This window comes from Mus caroli, unplaced genomic scaffold (genome assembly GCF_978045245.1).
Source record: "Mus caroli unplaced genomic scaffold, Mus_caroli_1 scaffold_2, whole genome shotgun sequence".
In the NCBI taxonomy this organism is placed as follows: domain Eukaryota; kingdom Metazoa; phylum Chordata; class Mammalia; order Rodentia; family Muridae; genus Mus; species Mus caroli.
This window is the reverse complement of record NW_028227257.1, coordinates 83525425-83545959: the sequence shown is the minus strand read 5'-3', so window position 1 is coordinate 83545959 and position 20535 is coordinate 83525425. Positions and strand designations below refer to the sequence as shown.

General features: G+C 38.0%; 2 protein-coding genes and 1 pseudogene across 9 annotated transcripts in view; all 3 read left to right on the top strand.

Moving 5' to 3' along the window:
- The window catches only part of Lrrc4c (leucine rich repeat containing 4C), a 1324975-nt gene that overhangs the window by 825614 nt on the left and 478826 nt on the right, over nucleotides 1-20535 (top strand). The window lies entirely within an intron of this gene.
- On the top strand, nucleotides 11441-19174 carry LOC147005861 (eukaryotic initiation factor 4A-III-like). Of its 3 annotated transcripts, none has more exons than XM_085834623.1 (2): nucleotides 11441-11472; nucleotides 17986-19174. In XM_085834623.1, exons 1-2 carry the CDS (start codon nucleotides 11441-11443, stop codon nucleotides 19172-19174), a joined length of 1221 nt encoding a protein of 406 aa, XP_085690749.1. The 3 variants fall into 3 exon arrangements, with proteins under 3 accessions (XP_085690749.1, XP_085690750.1, XP_085690748.1); XM_085834624.1 differs by lacking the exon at nucleotides 11441-11472 and having other exon boundaries at nucleotides 17894-18247; nucleotides 18311-19174; XM_085834622.1 differs by lacking the exon at nucleotides 11441-11472 and having other exon boundaries at nucleotides 17894-19174.
- On the top strand, nucleotides 15258-17895 carry LOC147005862 (pre-mRNA-splicing factor SYF1 pseudogene; annotated as a pseudogene).

Sequence of the window (20535 nt, the reverse complement as noted above, 5' to 3'; positions counted from 1 at the left end):
TATTCCTTCTTTCTGTAGTCTAAGATTATCTGTAAACTTTCTATTTTGTTTTATAGTATTTATTGTAATTTCTAATGTTATATTAGATTCTAGTAACTAGGTATGAAATTTGATTTTATTATTAGAATTTATGTTGCTATTATGTATTTATTTATTAGTTATTTTGTTACCTTTTATTTACATGTTATGTATGAACTTTGCTGGCTGTGTGAATGCTGTGCTATGCACATGGATAGAGGTCAGAAGACAGTTTACAAGAATGTGTTTTTTCTTCTACCATGTGGGACTTGGGAATTAAAGTCAGGTCATCATGTTGGGCTGTAAATCTGCTGAGTCATCTCTCTTGCTCAGGGTATTTTTTTCTCAATCCATTTTTATTTATTGGCAGATTTTTATTTGTATTTTTACTGAGGATATATATATATATATATATATATATATATATATATAATTTCACACTTAATAGTTATTATAATTTAAACATTATTTATTAGGTGGTGATAAAACAATAGATCACTCATAAATTTTAAGTTATCCAGAGAGAGCAAAAATTGGTGCTGACAAGAAAGAAACACACAATAAATCTTGTCAAGAATATAAGCAAGGTTTAAAACACAGTCAATTCAACTGGTAGCTAGACTTTGAAGACAATTGCATTAATGAAAAGTAGCAATAGCGTTAGAAACATTTCTAATAAAACAGTATGGTTCAATGGCTCAGTGTCCTGATTGTGTTTTAATCATCAGTATTACAAGACAAAACTCAGTTGCACAGTAAACAATTTACCATAGAATTGCACTGAGTTATAATTTTCACTGGAATTTCTGTAGTTGAATCCATTGACATTTGATGAGTCAATTTTCTGTTAGTGTAATTAGCCTGCTTAGATTCATAAAAGCACATTTTTCATGCCCCAAAGATAATGGTTTTAGGAGAGTGAAAGGGAAAATATTCAAAGAACGGAAACAAAAGCAGTAGGCTAGATGTACAAAGGAGGTACACAGTGTAGAAAAATAGCAATATTGCTTACTTACACAATTATGCAAAACAATAGTGTCTGAGAGGACAAGGTCATATTAAAGTGGCAGTAACGTTTCTGAAATAGTTCATTTCAGAAAGAGGAACAATATTACAGAGTCTAAGTTAGCTATCCAAACTTGTTTAAGCACTTCATAGCAAAATATTGAAAGTGGAGGGTTTAAAGTGAAAGCCCATTTTTCCATCTCTTTATCAAATGAAAATCCTGCTTATCTAAGTTAGGATCTTTGATTATATTCTAATTAATGCCAGAAATTTCATCAGGTATAGTTCTTTTGAGAGTACTGATATATTCAAGATTGGAAAATTGAGCATTTGCTTTTTAATGGAGAATGTTCATCTGTGTTGTACTGTAAAGCTATCATCACTGAAGTATTGTTTAAAGAAGGTTAGTATATTTATTTTCTTATTACATTTGTTGATAATTGCAAAATAGAAAAAAATGAATGAGTATTGCTAAATTGTTTTGGAAGGGGGAAACTTCAGACATAATTTTATGAGTAGAATATATGGTTAAATGTCAAAGGATAGTCTGAAATTCAGCGCATTGGTGGGGTTTAAGTTATTATTTTAATATCCTCTTCCTAACCTTCAAAAGTAGAGAAGCAGCAAGATAAAAGTCATGGCACTAAATTTATGTATTACTTGCTTTTTTGGTACTTAATAAGAAAGTGCTGGCATCCTATAAGTACTAAATATGTGAATGATAAAGAAATTACCCCAATATCAGCGATAATACTAGTATTCTGTTTTGGTTTGAATGTGTTCCCAGATATACTATAAACAGCTAGATGCCATTTCATATTTCTCCTCATGAAAAAAAAGGCTGTCTGTAATTTAAATTTTAAATTGGACACTGAATTCCTGATTGCTTATTGACTGACAATCTCTAAAAGGGAAAAAAAAATCATAGTGTTCTTTTTTTTTTCTTGTTTGTTACTTTTTTCTATTAGATATTTTCTTTATTTATATTTAAATATTGTCCCCTTTCCTGGTTTCCCCTTTGAAAATCCCCTGTCCTCTCCCTGCTCAACAACCTACCCACTCCCACTTTCTGGCCCTGGCATTCCTCTATACTGGGGCATAGAACCTTCAAAGGACCAATGGCCTCTCCTCCCATTGATGACCAACTAGGCCAACCTCTGCTACATATGCAGCTAAAGCTATGAGAGTCACCATGTGTTTTCTTTGGTTGGTGGTTTAGTCCCAGAGAGCACTGGGGGTACTTGTTAATATTCTTCTTAAAAGTTTGTTTTGTATTTTGTCCTCTTTCCTTTTTAATTACCAAAAATGTATTCTGATTGGGAGCCTCAGATTTCCCAAAAAGCCTTAGGTATCCAATGGATCTGAGAAGATGAGAGTGTCATCCATGTACTGTTGAGAGTATTGGATAGTCCAGTTGGAGACTTAGTACTTTTACTCATTTATCCTGTGGTCCTGTCGATGGAATATGATCCATTGGCAAAGTAGTTTTGTTCTAAAAACGTATAAAACTATATCATATTATAGAAACATTATATATAATCCATCTATGTTATAACTCTCAGAGGTTGTATTATACCTTTAACATTGAATGTAGCTACAGTTTCCTCAGATCCTGTTCTGTTCTTGCCCCAGATATCCATTTCTTTGGTGGATGAGACTGAATTATGATTGACACTAGGTCCTGATTCATCTCTAAAGACAGAGACTTCCATGCATATACTAAAGCACTGACCCTTCAAGCTGAACTCAATATTGCCTTAAAGCTAAGAATCTCAGGAAACATACTGAGTGAAAATGATAAGCTTATTGTGCTCACAATTCTGTGACTTAGTATACTGAGCTCAACTACTCATAATGTTGCTCACTCCTGCACTAGAGTTTGAGTCTTTTGAGGATAAGAGAATGATTCAAAGTAAACACTAGACAAGATAACTAAACATTGCAAATGACTTTACCCAAACTTAGATAACAAGAAAGATTGCTTTTAGAAATTATCATTAGAATAATACTGAAAGAATTTAAAAATGGAAATGAGTAAAATTGAAATATAGTAAGCACTACGTCTTAAACAGGAAGAACAACAATTAGGAAACAATGAAAAAAAATAACTAAATCAAAATACATTCTAGAGAACGAAAGTACTTTTTTCACTGATTTTAAGAATATAGATATAAGGTCCATTTTAAATTATGTTTGAAAACAAGAAATTTTCAAATTATTAATGCAGATAAAAGTTGCCATATAGATATCAGAAAAGAAAACTGTATCCATCTAGGAAGTTGAGTGACAGAACACACTAATTTAGGTGAGAATTCAAATATCAGTGGAGATGATACACTACAGTCAATGAGGTGAAAACTAGGGAAGTGATATTCTGAGAAGAATGACATATTCTAATTTGGGTAGCTGGAGCATTACTCATTCTTTATCTTGTTTATGTCTCATGGTAAAATTATAGGGAAATTACATTTTTTTTGGTCATTTGATATGAAAGTTCAGGAGAATAAATATAACAAAAGGTATTATGAATTAAGTTAGAATTAGTAGAGATGAAAAAAATAGAGATGGAGGAAAAGTATAGCCAGAAAAGAAAATTAAATTGGTATGAATGTTGAATAGCTATTGAATTATGAATGCTTTAAGGTGTGTTTCTCCAGGTTAGTATTATCTTCCAGGAACCATGCATTATAATTCTTTCCCACACTGAGGCCAGTACCTCACTTGAGCACACACACACATACATGAACACACTCAAAAACATATATACACATACACTCACAAATATGAGCATACCTACACATACACACACAAATATTAACATAACTGCACATACACACCACATCATATCACACACACACACACGCTTATACACACACGCAATGAGAGACAGAAACAGAGAGACAGACAGACACACACAGAGAGAGAGAGAGAGAGAGAGAGACAGACAGACAGACAGACAGACAGACAACTGGGAAAAGTGGAAGGGGAAAGGAACAGGAGGAGGGAGATAATATTAATTTTTGATGGCCCTTATTCTAAAAGTCTCAATTTTCTCTATCTTTTTTTTTTAAGAATGAGCTTTGGAACATGCTGGGATAACAACCAACTCAACTATAGTGATACTTAGTTATAAAATACCAAAAGAAATCACCTTATGACTATAAAATTATCAGCAGGATCCAAACTCATTTTCAACTAAATATTTGTAATTTTATCTAATAAAAAAGAAAATGGAAGATTTTAAAATGTACCGTAAATTCTTAATAATTCTCTAGGCATTTTTTTCTGATAAAATATTCTTTCTTACATATATGTGTAAAATGTGGCATGTGCTTTAGGGTTCAGTTGCTGGATGATGGCTGTATTTTGCGTGTTCTTTCAGATATAGGAAAGAAGTTGGGTGGAGAGAGAAGAATTTCAAGAGACAAAACATAAGATACAAAAAAGATTTTGTATTTAAAATATTTCATGCATTTGAATATGTACAATATAGTTTTTTTTAACAAGAGTGCCATTTTGACTCAGGTTGGCTTTCATTTTTCTGTTTTTGAAGACTAATCTTGATCTGATGACTTGACACAAAAAATATTTTACTAGATTTCTGATGACCAGAATCTCTCCAGATATATCCAGATGCCTACCTGTCCTGTTTCATTCTTTATCTCACGGTGAACTATGTAATATGGTGAGTATAAAACAAAGACCTGTAACAGATTGTAAGGTATTATTGTCAGGTTCACTTGAGAAAAATCTCAGTTATACTTATTACACTTTTTTCTTATTTTCCCTGAGTCTCCCTTTTCAAAATCCTTTCTCACTACAAGATACAGTCTGTGATCATTCTCTGTTGATCATCTATCTCAAATCTGCACTAGGATTTTATGGCACATTAAAAATACGTTTGTAGAACAATGAGGAGAGAGTTTGGCCTTTTCTGGTTCTTACTTTTCATTAGGTCAAGCAGGTATCTATTCTATTAGATTTAGGTCAGCAGCATTAGTTTTGTGTTGTCCTTATTCTAAATGTCTAAATATCCTTCTGTCTTTGTGTAAGAAGAATGTGACTTGGATTATATAAATAAACCAATTCAGTTTATATCTCTCAATGGTGTTGTATAATACCTTATCTTTATTTTATTCATTGTGACACATGAAAATAATGTGTTTAGATTAGTTCTGTTCTCTACCTTCACACTCTTAACTCCATCTAGCTACTTATACATATCTTTCTCCCAAATTAACATTGTTGATGTCTTCATCATAATCACCAACATATTATGTTGGATAGCATAACATTAGATACACTGCTGAAGAAAAGTATCCTTTCCTTCCTCATTAGTTCCACAATTAGATATGCAACCTAATCCTAATGAGTATATCCCCTATTCATTCTGAAACATTGACTGTTTTGACTTCCTACACTTTTCAGGCAGGCATCCACAGAAGCCAAGACTTGGTGCTTTACCAATTTAAATATATAAAGCAGGTGAATTTCAAACCACAGCTTTCGATATGGCAATTAAAAATGTGTGGTTTTAATGTTCTCGGACCTATTCAAGTGCAGCTTACTTATTTGAAGATATTGCTATAGCTTCAAGTACCCAATAACAGTCATGCTTTGGAGTATTGGTTAACTAGATGCAGTGGATGTCTAATGTGTATTGGGCAACAAAGTAGGGCACGGCATCTACACAGGTGAAAATTATACCTAATTCTCTAGAGATTTTTTTCTTTATAACCAAGGAGACAGTCATGAAAACAAGGATTCATAATACAATATGACTTTGTCCTTAAGAAAGGCTAAGTGAGAAGTGTGATAAAGATGCTTTTGAAAGAATTAAGAGTTCTACTTATAAAGAGTAAAGGACAAAAATAGAAGACTAGTCATGCATAAACATGAATGTTCTTATACATTTTTACTTTTTCTGCATATGAAGGTTAAAAATGCCATATAAATCTCCACCATGAGCGTAAGAGTATATAATAAAGATGAATGCAGCATCTTTATTCAAGGATCAATTAGTTTGTACAGCTAATCCCCTTTCAGTTTTGTGCTTTCAGGAAGGGCACCAGACTTAAGACATAAGAAATTTCAAAACTGTAGAGCAAGGGTCTCTGACAAAGATTACAAAAATCTTCTTGTTGGAGCACACATTTCTGTAAGAATAAAAAAAAAAAAAAATGACTGAAATGTTCTAAAACTAACAGCTACCAGTCTTACGAAATAGCCTGGCCCTATGTTTCAGACACACCATATCAGTGCTCAGGCCTATCGTTGTTTAGTCTTCATTTGTTAAGAAGGCTCTGGCTAAGTGAATAGTTACTAAGTCTACACAGGTATCTCCCGATCCTTTATCCCACTAGGACCAGGCTTTATTTTTCATTCATTTTATTTTTCTCATTGTGCCCATATTTTTCCAATTCAAACAGCAGGCAGATTTTAAGAAGTATGGTGTTTTTTTATTTGCTTTTCTGCAAGAAGTAGTAAAATAATATTTAAAAAAATAAATGAAAATAAGAATGCAAACAGGGATTCTGTGGCCTGTCTTTAGATTTGTCTACTCCATCCCATATCATTCAGACATAACTTATAAACAGAAAGCATACACATTGAATTATATTGGTGGAGGTATAAAGGAAGATTTTGTTATCTGTCTACCTATTTTCAAACCTGATAATGTATGATTTTTTGTATTATTTTTGAAGTGTAGTATCTTAAAATATATACAATCCTTATGATGATTAATTATAAAAATAAAAAATACCTCTTCTAAATAAGGTTTGTCAATATATTATTGAACACTGAATCTTCAGTTATTCAGGAAACTGAATTCTTATTTTTATAGATAAATCCTAGACAAAAAGGCTTAAATCCACACAGCTAAAAGTTTTAAGGTTGAAACCAGAAATCAAATACTGCTGATTCTAGATGTTTGCTTTACCTTGCCTAAGATATGTCTGTGATGGTACATTTGAATTCCTCCCTCTTATTATAGAAGCCTTATGATAACACATTTTAGGTTCACTGGTGCTTCACGAGCTCTTCTACACAGTTAAAGTCTCTTCCGTCTGAGAGAGCTTTTGTTTGTGTATCTGTTTGTTTCAGAAACAAGCAGATGATGAAGATTTCCAGGATCCTTTCCACTTTCATCAGCTTCGCCGATTTAAAGGAGCAAAATAAGATACCTTGAATGAAAATGAGACTGTGTGCAAAGTTGATGTGTGTATTTTTTTCACTCTTTCACACTGACTTTTTTCCCTATATATATTTAATTTTATTATCTTCCTTGCTCACACACAAACTTAGGGGAGAGACATTTTAGATATCCTTATGCTGTATTATACTCGTCTATTTTTACAATATTTTGTTTTGAACTGTGATGACAATATTTCTGTGATCGTTTTCCAAGAGGGCTTTTTTCATTAGACTCCTTACCTCAACTTTGGTGGATCCACTCTTTGATATCTTGGACTAAGGGGAAAGAGTGTTTGCAACCAGTATAATATGCCTGCCTAGAGATTACATCATATTTTCTGGACAATACTACAACTGTCTCAAGAAGTTACATATATGTTTTGGGGCAAGTGTTAACACTCCTACAGCTCTCTGTATATTTCCACACTCAAAGTAGCTGATTATAGGAACCTGGGAGGAAGATGTGCAAATAACTTGCAAAAGTGAGTTGCAGCACCTTCATTTCACTATGCATCTCCTATTAGCATCTCCTATTATATGGGAGCACAGCAGAAGTGGAGAGGAAGAATATGATATAGGTCAAGAATGCCATCCAGGTCTACATTCCCCTGGACCAGTAGTTCTCACCCACTTTCAAAGGTGTCTAAGAACTTCTATATTTATACCAGCATTCCAGATTAGTATGGAGGGACATTTTTCAAAATAGGAGACTTGAACTCATTTTATTTCACAGTTGGTTAGCTTGATTTATTTTAAAATTCTAGCCATATGGTGTTCTGGTCTGCATTTGTACTATTGTTCCAGGATCCAAAATTCTTATGAGAAGACCAAATTGTTGTCTTCCCTTAGGTCATACTTTACCTCTAGATGTACTCAGAAATAAACTTTCTGAGCATCCCAAGTCATATGGGCAGCTATGTAGTCAGCATTGATATCCAGGGTCAATATCTAATTTTATTCCCGTTTTTTCTTTTCTTTTTTAGTTTTAAGACACCATCACATTATGCATGCAGCCATGGCTTGTCTAGAACTAACTATGTAGACCAGGTTGGCCTCAAAGTCATACAGTTCCATCTGCCTTTGCCTCTGCCTCTCTAGTTCTGGAATTAAAGGTGTGTACCACCACACACAGCTCATTTTGTTTTATTTTGGACTGTACTCCTTTATCCTGCAGGGTCAATTATTCCAAACTTCTCCAGTTAGGCATGGTTCTATTAGCTGTCATGTTATTTCCTTAGCAGAAAGTAAGTAAATAAAGAAATAAATAAAGTCACACCCTAGGATAGATAAAGATTTAGAAATCACTGCCTTGAAACTGATAGAAGAGAATCAGATAAACTTTATACTTCATGGGGGTATTTTTTTTCCTCTAAAGCTGAGAAGCAACAAAGATATTTCCTGCATACATCACACACATTTCTCCTTACATACATATGCATAGGCTTCAACTCTACACATTGCTTTGTCAGCACGTTGTGGGACTACTGTATCAGAGTAGCCAAACCCTATAAATTTAGACATAGACATGTACAAAAATAATCTAACAAATGACAGCAGCTTGCCTTCATTAAGCATTTATAATGTGCCAGCTGTGTTTGAAGCCAACTACGTGCATTGTAACACTGGATTATCTTTGTTAGTATAACAGCCCAATGATTCTGAAGATCCATTAAGCAAATAGGTAACTGAGGCGTTAGCATACATTTTTCTCAAGTCATATAAGTAATGTGTAGCAATATGCTTACTGTCAAACCGTCAGCTAATTCACCCACAGATATTTACTGCCAACTTATCCGGTTATGTATTTATTCTGGGCTAGGTGATCCTAATTAGTTGTAGAAATAGATAACAAAATAATCATTTCTGGAATTTCTTGTGTGAAAAGCATCAAGTTTTTTTTTCTTTTCTTATTTTGTTTTTATAAATCAGAAGATTATCATTGAATTTAATGTAGGAAATAGAGGTTTGGAAGATTTTTGTGCAAAGTCAAATCTGGAACTGGGTCAGAAAAAGTAAAAAGTATTGCATAAGACTGAGACAAGGCTAAGCATGAGCCTTGGAACCAGCATAGGCATGAACCCTTTAGTATGAATATGCCTAAAGATAAAGTGTGTGGTACATGGTCAGAGAATTTTTTAACAAACAGGGACCAATGAGGTTAAATTAAAAGGAGACTGAGAAAATACATGGAAGAAGAGAGAGGACACATGTGGAACAGGAATATTAGGATGAGGAGAATATGTAGTTCTCACTGTTCCCTATGGCATCTGAATGGTAAAGAAATGGAGATAACATGTTGGAAGGATGACATCATCTGAAAGTGAAAAAGTAGCTTCCAGTTCCATGACTTACATCCAAAAATCTAATAAATTTAAATTTAAGTGAATAGATATTCTCTGCTGGAAGACTGGATTTTATAATGATAATTCCAAGACAAATAGTTTTGCACAGTGAAAAAAAGAGAGTAAACTATGTTCCATAAACAATGACATCTGAGCATCTGCAAAGGCATGTTTTGACTTCAAACATAGAAGGCAGTTCCATTTAATTTTTTTTCCTTTCTTCATTTTAATATATCAGAGATAAGGACATAGTGACTTAATCTGGTATGTTTGATATCCACAATAACTGACAGTACACAGGAAAATCTACTTAAGTCATTGATGGCTTAGAGGACGAGAGAGGATGTGTTTTTAGAGCAGATGTTGTAGAGAAAAAGGACCATATCCTGTAGAGATGAAGTGGAAAACACAAATATATACATGACATAAATCTAGTATGAAGGATTAGTAGCAGCTTCGTGTCCTGGACAAAGATGCAGTTTCCTCCATAAACAGTCATATTTGTCAGGTATTTTCCACAGTGCTTAAATAGCAGTCATTTTACAGGTTATATGGATTAAAGTCCTTCAAGTGGGAGAGAAAATGCATTATTTTCCATGAAGACCACTAAGTCGGTCCTCTGCAGGTAGCCAGGAAGCCCTTAGTCCATCAAGCATAGCCTAAATACGTGTGTGTGTGTGTGTATATATATATATATATATATATATATATATATATATATATATATACATATATACATATATATACACACATACCATATATATATATATATGTACACACATATACATATCAAATAAATAAACTTTCTCTTTGACATGATTAATTCCTTAACTGAAGTTACTAGTTCTCATCAACAAGAAGTATATCTCATCTAATTTTAATTTGCAAACATTGGTTTTTATTAAGCATAAAACTATATTCCACATAAAGCCTGGAAACTGCATCAATGCATAGAAAATATTCAAACAGGGTCATGTTGTTCAGTCATTGTACTACTTTGGTACATGCTCTTTTAATATTTTTATATGATATGTGAGTAGATTTATTTATAGTGTTAATATATCAATGTACAGATATATTTAAGTTTGTATATCCATTCATACAGACTGTTGCTATTTCTGTTTATATGTACATGGTTTTAAACTATTAATTATACAAACTGTTAGAATAGTTTGATTTTTTTCCACTAAACAATTGTATCCTGTGTCTATAAATATTCCTTAACAAATGAGTTTAATGGTGTTTAGTAGTTTGCTGTTTGGATTTACTTTAATTCGTTTAATTTGTCTATTTTTTTCATGTTGATAAAATATTGTGAACATTTGATTTCTAAAGAGCTTCATTACCACACATAGAATGACAAACAGAAGTCTGGGATTGTTTTGTTTTGTTTTGTTTTTTGTTTAGAGGCAGGGTTTCGCTGTGTAGTCCTGGCTGTCCTGGAACTTACTCTGTAGACCAGGCTAGCCTTGAACTAAGAAATTCACCTGCCCCTGCCTTCCAAGTGCTGGGATTAAAGGCATGTGCCACCACTGCCTGGTTGGAAGTCTGTTTATATAGAATTCTTAGAGAGAACATGTTGACCTCACAGTGATTGCTTTATACTGGCATTGTGCTAAAAGTTCTATGAACAATTTAACATATAGTACTTACCCAGTTAGAGAGTCAAGAAAGTTATATTATACTTTTCAGTCATAGAAAAAGACTTATTAGAGACTTACTAGAGTGCCTTACAGGCTATGTTCTGCCTATTCCAGTCATGCCTGTCACCAGCCAAAAGGTAAAGAATTCAATAGTTCTTTGTCCTATCAGACTGAATGCCTCAGTTCATCTGTGTAGGCAAGAATTCCAATGAAGTAGGAACTAATGTCAGAGAAGGAATGGATATGTCAGCGATAGTGAGGGCTAGGAGGCAAAGAGAAAAAGTTATTTTACCTCATGTCCTTTATAAAGGTTGTCACCAAAAGATGAGATCCAGGCTTAGGGTAGGTCTTCTCACCTCAGATACTTCAATATGGAATAATCTCACAAATGCACTTGGCTTTTGGAGCTTTAGTTAATTACAGATGTAAAGTTGATAACCAGGAATAGCTATTGTAGTGAGGATTATTAAATAGAATTAATTACAGGAAAATGAATTGATAATGTTTCCCCAAATCCCTTCATTGAAGGAATACTATTTGAAACAGACCTTAACAATATGATTTGGATGTATAGGAGGATTTTACAAGAAAATGAACAGGAACGAAATGTACTGGTCTCAATAAAGACACAAAGTATTCTTAGGTCTGAGACTCATCCATTCTTTCGGTTTTACAAACTACCATATGCCAGAGCTGCCGTCTGATCAGGTTAGAGCACAGGAGAGTTCTTGTGTCTTATCTAACTCTCTGAGAAAAAACTATTAACCCAGTGTTCTTATTGCTTCTAAGTGATGTTACATTATTTTTCTAGACCAGTAACTGCATGTCAAACTTCATTATAGAATCATGAGAATGGAGACCATTATAAAGAATCATGAAGCTTATCTTACTTTGTGGAAATAGAAAGGGCGTCCTATCTGAAACACCTGAATTCCATTTGGCCACTTATCAGTCCTTTGCTTAAGTCACTTAACCTTGTTAAATCAATGTGTCCATAGCTCTAAAAGAGAACAATTATAATTATGTCAAACTGCTGTTGGGAGAATTAAAAGAGATAGCATTTGTGCAAACATGTGTCTTACTGCCTGATGTTCAACAGACATCCAATATGCCTTGCTGTACCTCATTGTCCAGTACATTTGCAGCCTTCTTTTTTTTCTTTTAGAAGTTCTCTGAAGTCACGACAAAAACGTGATCACTAAGACTTTTTTTTCAGGCCTCAAAGGGAAGTTAGCCTTTTTTATATTATTATAAGTCTTTGACATCTTCTTTGTCCCACAGGCACAATGACTATAAAATTATGACAAAATTAACTTCACTTAAATTTTATTTACTTAGTTAATATGTTACATAATAGGATATTCCTCAATAGATGCATCTTAATTGAGTTATTTTCCACATTTTGTTAAAAAGATTAATTCTTTCAAAATTACAACTAACACTACTGATTACAAAAGAAATCTATAGAACTATAGAAAACCTCAAACAAACAGATGGCTAATAAACATGGCTGGATTTCTGAGTTCGAGGCCAGCCTGGTCTACAGATTGAGTTCCAGGACAGTCAGGGCTATACAGAGAAACCCTGTCTCGAAAAAAAAAAAATCTGTTTTTTTTCTTCAGAAAGATATATAATACCTTTGCTAATTGTAGAACACACTGTAATTTATGCTTCTCACCTGATTCCCTCTTTACTTAAAGAAAGTAGGTTCCTTTGCATGAGGTATTCTATACCTCTTAAATAGTAACTTTATTTCATTGTAGGAGCTACTAAAGATATATTAACACTGGAGAGAGCTGGTCTCTCAGGAGTACTGACACACAGGCTTACAGGAGAGACAAGCCACAGTCAGAGACAGCAAGACCAGCTAACACCACAGGTAACCAGATGGCTAGAGGCAAGGGCAAGAACACAAGCAACAGAAATCAAGGCTACTTGGCATCATCAGAACCCAGTTCTCCCACCACAGTGAGCCCTGGATACTCCAACACACCAGAAAAACAAGACTTTGATTTAAAAATCACATCTCATGATGATAGATCAATTTAAGAAGAACATAAATAACTCCTTTAAAGAAATAGAGAAGAACAAAGGTAAGCAACTTGAAGCCCTTAAAGAGGAAACACAAAAATCCCTTAAAGAATTATAGGAAAACACAACCAAACAGGTGAAGGAACTGAATAAAACCATCCAGGCTCTAAAAATGGACATAGAAACAAGAAGTCACAAAGGGAGACAACTCTGGAGAAAACCTAGGAAGGAGATCAGGAGTCATAGATGCAAGCATCACCAACAGAATACAAGAGATGGAAGAGAGAATCTCAGGAGCAGAAAATACCATAGGAAACATTGACACAACAGTCAAAGAAAATGCAAAGTGCAAAAAGCTCCTAACCCAGACATCCAGGAAATCCAGGACACAATGAGAAGATGAAACCTAAGGATAATAGGTATAGAAGAGAGTGAAGATTCCAAACTTAAAGGACCAGTAAATATCTTTAACAAAATTATAGAAGAAAACTTCTCTAACCTAAAGAAAGAGATGCCCATGAACATACAAAAAACCAACAGAACTCCAAATAGATTGGGCCAGAAAAGAAATTCCTCCCGTCACATAATAATCAAAACACCAAATGCACAAAACAAAGAAAGAATATCAAAAGAAGTAAGGGAAAAAGGTCAAGTAATATATAAAGGCAGACTTATCAGAATTACTGCAGACTTCTAACCAGAGACTATGAAAGCTAGAAGATCCTGGGCAGATGTTATACAGACCCTAAAAAATCACAAATGCCAGCCAAGCAAAACTCTCAATTACCATAGATGGAGAAACCAAGCTATTCCATGACAAAACCAAATGTACACATATCTTTCCACAAATCCAGCCCTACAAAGGATAATAGATGGAAAACTCCAACACAAGGAGGGACACTACACCCTAGAAAAAGCAAGAAAGTAATCTCCTTTCAACAAACACAATAGAAGATAACCACACAAACACAAAAATAACATCAATAACAACAGGGAGCAACAATCACTAATGGCCGAGAAGCAACACTCTTACTTGTTCAACACTTAGTCCCATTGCTGACCAGATTGCAAGCTGGCACAACCACTCTGAAAATCAGTCTGGCAGTTCCTCAGAAAATTGGACACAGTACTATCAGAGGACCCAGCTATACCACTCCTGGGCATATACCCAGAAGATGCTCCAACATTTAATAAGGATACATGCTCCACTATATTCATAGCAGCCTTATTTATAATAGGCAGAAGCTATGAAAAAAAAAAAAAAACAGATGTCCCTAAACAGAGGAATGGATACAGAAAGTGTGGTACATTTACACAATGGAGTACTACGCAGCTGTTAAAAACAATGACATCATAAAATCAACAGGCAAATGGATGGATCTAGAAAATATCACCCTGAGTGAGCTATCTCAGTCACCAAAGAACACACATGGTATGCACTTACTGATAAGTGGGCATTAGGCACAGAGTGTGGAATACACATGATACAAGTCACGGACCACATGAAGCTCAAGAGGAAGGAAGATCAAAGAGTGGATGTTTCAGTCCTACTTACAAAATAATCAAGGGAAGTAGAGGGTGGGAGGGACTTGGGAGGAAGAGAAGAGAGGGAGGGGGAAAAGAGGGTGTAGTGGCTATTCCTGGTTGTCAATTTGACTATATTTGGAATGAACTACAATGCAGAATTGGAAGGCTCACCAGTGACCCTTTTCTGGAGGCTTGGAGATAGAAGCTTCTGATCTGGATCTTGGTATGGAGATCTTGAGGCATAGTGGCTATGGATTCCAGAAGATTAAATCTCGGAGTTCAAGGTAATCCGAGATTAAAGGTGTGTTGGAACACACCTTTAATCTGGGCTACAACTTTTATCTGGGATTAAAGGTGTGATGGAACACACACTTTGCCTGCTTGCTGTGTGAGACGAGTAACTACTAGATCCTTGGACTTCTATTCACAGCTGCGACTGAACCATTGTTGGGAATTGGGCTGCAGACTGTACCGGAGAGCCAGGAAGAGGGTGGTGATGGCGCGAGTTCCGCGTCCCGAGCGGCCGGACCTTGTTTTTGAAGAAGAGGACTTTCCCTATGAGGAAGAAATCATGAGGAACCAGTTCTCCGTCAAATGCTGGCTCCGCTACATCGAGTTCAAACAGGGGGCCCCCAAGCCCCAACTCAACCAGTTGTATGAGCGGGCACTCAAACTGCTTCCCTGCAGCTACAAACTCTGGTACCACTATCTGAAGGCACGCCGGGCACAGGTGAAACATCGCTGTGTGACTGACCCTGCCTATGAAGATGTCAACAACTGCCATGAGAGGGCCTTTGTGTTCATGCACAAGATGCCACGCCTGTGGTTAGACTACTGCCAGTTTCTCATGGACCAGGGAAGGGTAACACATACCCGCCGCACCTTTGACCGTGCCCTCAGGGCACTGCCCATCACACAACACTCTCGCATCTGGCCCCTGTTATCTGCGTTTCCTGCGCTCACACCCACTGCCTGAGACTGCTGTGCGAGGCTACCGTCGCTTCCTCAAGCTGAGTCCTGAGAGCGCTGAGGAATACATCGAGTATCTCAAATCCAGTGACCGGCTAGACGAGGCTGCACAGTGCCTGGCCACCGTGGTGAATGATGAGCGCTTTGTATCCAAGGCTGGTAAATCCAACTACCAGCTGTGGCACGAGTTGTGTGACCTTATCTCCCAGAATCCAGACAAGGTACAGTCTCTCAATGTGGATGCCATAATCCGTGGTGGGCTCACCCGTTTCACTGACCAGCTGGGCAAGCTGTGGTGCTCTCTGGCAGACTACTATATCCGCAGTGGCCACTTCGAAAAGGCTCGGGATGTGTATGAGGAGGCCATTCGCATGGTGATGACCGTGCGGGACTTCACCCAGGTGTTCGACAGCTATGCCCAGTTTGAGGAGAGCATGATTGCAGTGAAGATGGAGACTGCCTCTGAACTGGGGCGTGAGGAGGAGGACGATGTGGACCTAGCGCTGCGCCTGGCCCGCTTCGAACAGCTCATCAGCCGACGGCCCCTGCTTCTCAATAGCGTCCTTCTGCGCCAGAACCCACACCACGTCCACGAGTGGCACAAGCGTGTAGCCCTACATCAGGGCCGCCCTCGGGAGATTATCAACACATACACAGAGGCTGTGCAAACAGTAGACCCTTTCAAAGCCACAGGCAAGCCCCACACACTGTGGGTTGCATTCGCCAAGTTTTACGAAGACAATGGACAGCTGGATGATGCTCGTGTCATCCTAGAGAAAGCCACCAAGGTGAACTTCAAGCAGGTGGATGACCTGGCAAGTGTGTGGTGCCAGTGTGGGGAGCTGGAGCTCAGGCACGAGAATTACGACGAGGCCTTAAAGCTGCTTCGGAAAGCCACGGCTTTGCCTGCCCGCCAAGCTGAGTACTTTGATGGTTCAGAACCTGTGCAGAACCGTGTATATAAGTCACTGAAGGTGTGGTCCATGCTTGCTGACTTGGAGGAAAGCCTGGGCACTTTCCAGTCAACCAAGGCAGTGTATGACCGAATCCTGGACCTGCGCATAGCCACACCACAGATCGTTATTAACTATGCCATGTTCCTGGAGGAGCACAAGTACTTTGAGGAGAGCTTCAAGGCATATGAGCGTGGCATCTCACTGTTCAAGTGGCCCAATGTTTCAGACATCTGGAGCACCTACCTGACCAAATTCATCTCGCGCTATGGGGGCCGAAAGCTGGAGCGTGCACGGGATCTCTTTGAGCAGGCACTCGATGGCTGCCCACCAAAATATGCCAAGACTTTATACCTGCTCTATGCACAGCTGGAGGAGGAATGGGGCCTTGCCCGCCATGCCATGGCTGTGTATGACCGTGCGACCAGGGCAGTGGAGCCAGCACAGCAGTACGACATGTTTAACATCTACATCAAGCGGGCTGCTGAGATCTATGGCGTCACCCACACTCGTGGCATCTACCAGAAGGCCATTGAGGTGCTGTCTGATGAGCATGCCCGTGAGATGTGCCTGCGGTTTGCAGACATGGAGTGCAAGCTCGGTGAAATCGACCGCGCACGGGCCATCTACAGCTTCTGCTCCCAGATCTGTGATCCCCGGACAACTGGGGCATTCTGGCAAACATGGAAGGACTTTGAGGTCCGGCACGGCAATGAGGATACCATCAGGGAGATGCTGAGGATACGGCGGAGTGTGCAGGCCACATACAATACTCAGGTCAACTTCATGGCTTCACAGATGCTCAAGGTGTCGGGCAGTGCCACAGGCACCGTGTCTGACCTGGCTCCTGGGCAGAGCGGCATGGATGACATGAAGTTGCTGGAACAGAGAGCAGAACAGCTGGCAGCTGAGGCAGAGCGGGACCAGGCCCCCAGGGCCCAGAGCAAGATCTTTGTGAGGAGTGATGCATCCAGGGAGGAATTGGCAGAGCTGGCTCAGCAGGCCAACCCTGAGGAGATCCAGCTGGGTGAGGATGAGGACGAGGACCAGATGGACCTGGAGCCCAATGAAGTCCGACTGGAACAGCAGAGTGTACTAGCTGCTGTGTTCGGGAGCCTAAAGGAAGACTGACCCCCTCCACACTTTTTCCTCCATGGTCCCTCCCCCATAACTACCCTTCTAATACAGCCCCTCTTTGTACATCAAAAAAAAAAAAAAAAAAAAAAAATTCAGGTCTTTCAGCGGAATCAGGATCATGGCGGCCACGGCCAAGATGGCGACGTCTGGCTGGGTGTGGAAGAGGCTGCTCAAAGAGGAGGACATGACCAAAGTGGAGTTCGAGACGAGCGAGGAGGTGGATGTGACCCCCACGTTCGACACCATGGGCCTGCGAGAGGACCTGCTGCGCGGCATCTATGCCTATGGTTTTGAAAAACCTTCAGCGATCCAGCAGCGTGCTATCAAGCAGATAATTGAAGGGAGAGATGTCATTGCACAGTCTCAGTCTGGCACAGGCAAGACGGCCACCTTCAGTATCTCAGTGCTGCAGTGCTTGGATATCCAGGTTCGAGAAAGCCAAGCTTTGATTCTGGCTCCAACCAGAGAGTTAGCGGTGCAGATTCAGAAGGGTCTGCTCACTCTGGGGGATTACATGAACGTGCAGTGCCATGCCTGCATTGGGAGCACCAATGTCTGGGAGGACATCCGGAAGCTGGATTATGGGCAGCATGTGGTGGCAGGCATGCCCGGACGCGTCTTTGATCTGATCAGCCGGAGAAGTTTACGGACACGGGCTATCAAGATGCTGGTTTTGGATGAGGCTGATGAAATGTTGAAGAAAGGTTTCAAGGAGCAGATCTATGATGTGTACAGGTATTTGCCACCAGCCACACAGGTCGTTCTCATCAGTGCCACACTGCCTCATGAGATCCTGGAGATGACCAACAAGTTCATGACCAACCCCATCCGCATCCTGGTGAAGCGTGATGAGTTGACTCTGGAAGGCATCAAACAGTTCTTTGTGGCCGTGGAAAGAGAGGAATGGAAGTTTGATACTCTATGTGATCTCTACGACTCGCTGACCATCACCCAGGCCGTCATCTTCTGCAACACCAAGAGGAAGGTTGACTGGCTGACAGAGAAAATGAGAGAAGCCAATTTCACTGTGTCATCCATGCATGGAGACATGCCCCAGAAAGAACGAGAGTCTATTATGAAGGAGTTCCGGTCAGGTGCCAGCCGGGTGCTCATCTCCACAGACGTCTGGGCTCGGGGCCTGGATGTCCCTCAGGTGTCCCTCATCATTAACTATGACCTGCCCAACAACAGAGAACTGTACATTCACAGAATTGGGAGATCGGGTCAGTATGGACGAAAAGGTGTGGCCATCGATTTTGTGAAGAATGATGACATCGGGATTCTCAGGGACATCGAGCAGTACTACGCCACCCAGATAGACGAGAGGCCCATGAACATGGCTGACCTCATCTGAAGCTGGTGCTGGTCCACCGAGACCCTGTTTGGAAACAGAAGCTTCTATTTAATGGGGTTGATTGATATGAACTGTCTTCTCGGAGCCCCTCCGCCATCTTTTCTAATGCACGTGTAAATAACCCAATGCTTAACCTTTTACATTAAATGTGGACATTAAAAAAAAAGATATATTAACAATAAAAGAGGGAAAAAATGAATTACCCAGATGTGTAACAAAAGGATTTAGGGTGTGGCTCTGTGGTAGGGTGTATGCATATCCAGCAAGTATGAAAAGTAACAGACCAAAATTCTCCTTGATTGGTTCCATTACAACACAAAGAATGTGAATCCCTACTTAGCATACATGAATGTGTTTACTGACAAGCAAAATTAGGAATTTTTTTTAAGTCATATATCCAACCTATTTCTAATAATGCATTTTAGATTGATGAATCTTCTACATTGATATGATAAACTCTAGTTAGTACAGATTATTTAATTTCTAATGAATCAGGTATATAATTATAAACATAATTTTTAAAGATTAAGAATTCAAAACACTGGGCAGTTTCGAGAGAGTATGAGAGACTTATAGAAAAGTTCAGTCTTTGCAGTTTATTGTAGGATTAAGGTAAAGTGTGTGAGGAAAAGGAAAACTAGGAGACTACATTTGCATATCTCACATGGAAGTCTATGAAGTGGTTTGTGGGTAGCTACAATCATTCCCCAACTTCCTTCTATAAAGTGTTTAAAAGCCTATTGAGAACAAATCCAATGTAACATTAATGAAAGGAAGAAAAATCATATATTAAATAAAAGAGACAGGTAATATATGGTGGGGAAGTTTCATATATATATATAATATATGTATATATATTATATATATATATATATATTTGCTAAATAATTTCCTACCAATGTTCCTTTAAAATAAATTAAACAGTATTTGACATTTCATAGGACATAATTTTTCATCACTGTTTATTTTATTAAAATACATTTTAATAGCCTAGTAGGAAAACCCCCAGTGCTCCCTGCTATAGTTTTTTAAATTGTTGTATTTATTTACATTCCAAATATTGCCCAGTCGTATTTTAAAAAATAAAATGCTTTCAAAATGACAGGAAAAAAAATCAAAGCTTCTTAGTTCATAGAGATTGGGCTTTCCTTTTTCTCTATGGTCAAAAAGTTTTACAATCAAGCAAAGGCTTTCCATACACACCACATTTTTGTGAGACTTGAGAAACTGTTTTTGCTGTACGGTGGTGTGTCTGTTTAGGGCATATAAAAAAGTAGATGTCAAGACAAAATTATATTTATAAGAAATCTATCAAGGGAAAAAGCCTCTGAAGAGCCATGCAGGAAGGAAAAAGGAAAACA

Excerpts from the sequence above, each read along its gene's own strand:
- LOC147005861 (XM_085834622.1), top strand. The coding sequence starts at position 17,939 with ATGGCGGCCACGGCCAAGATGGCGACGTCTGGCTGGGTGTGGAAGAGG.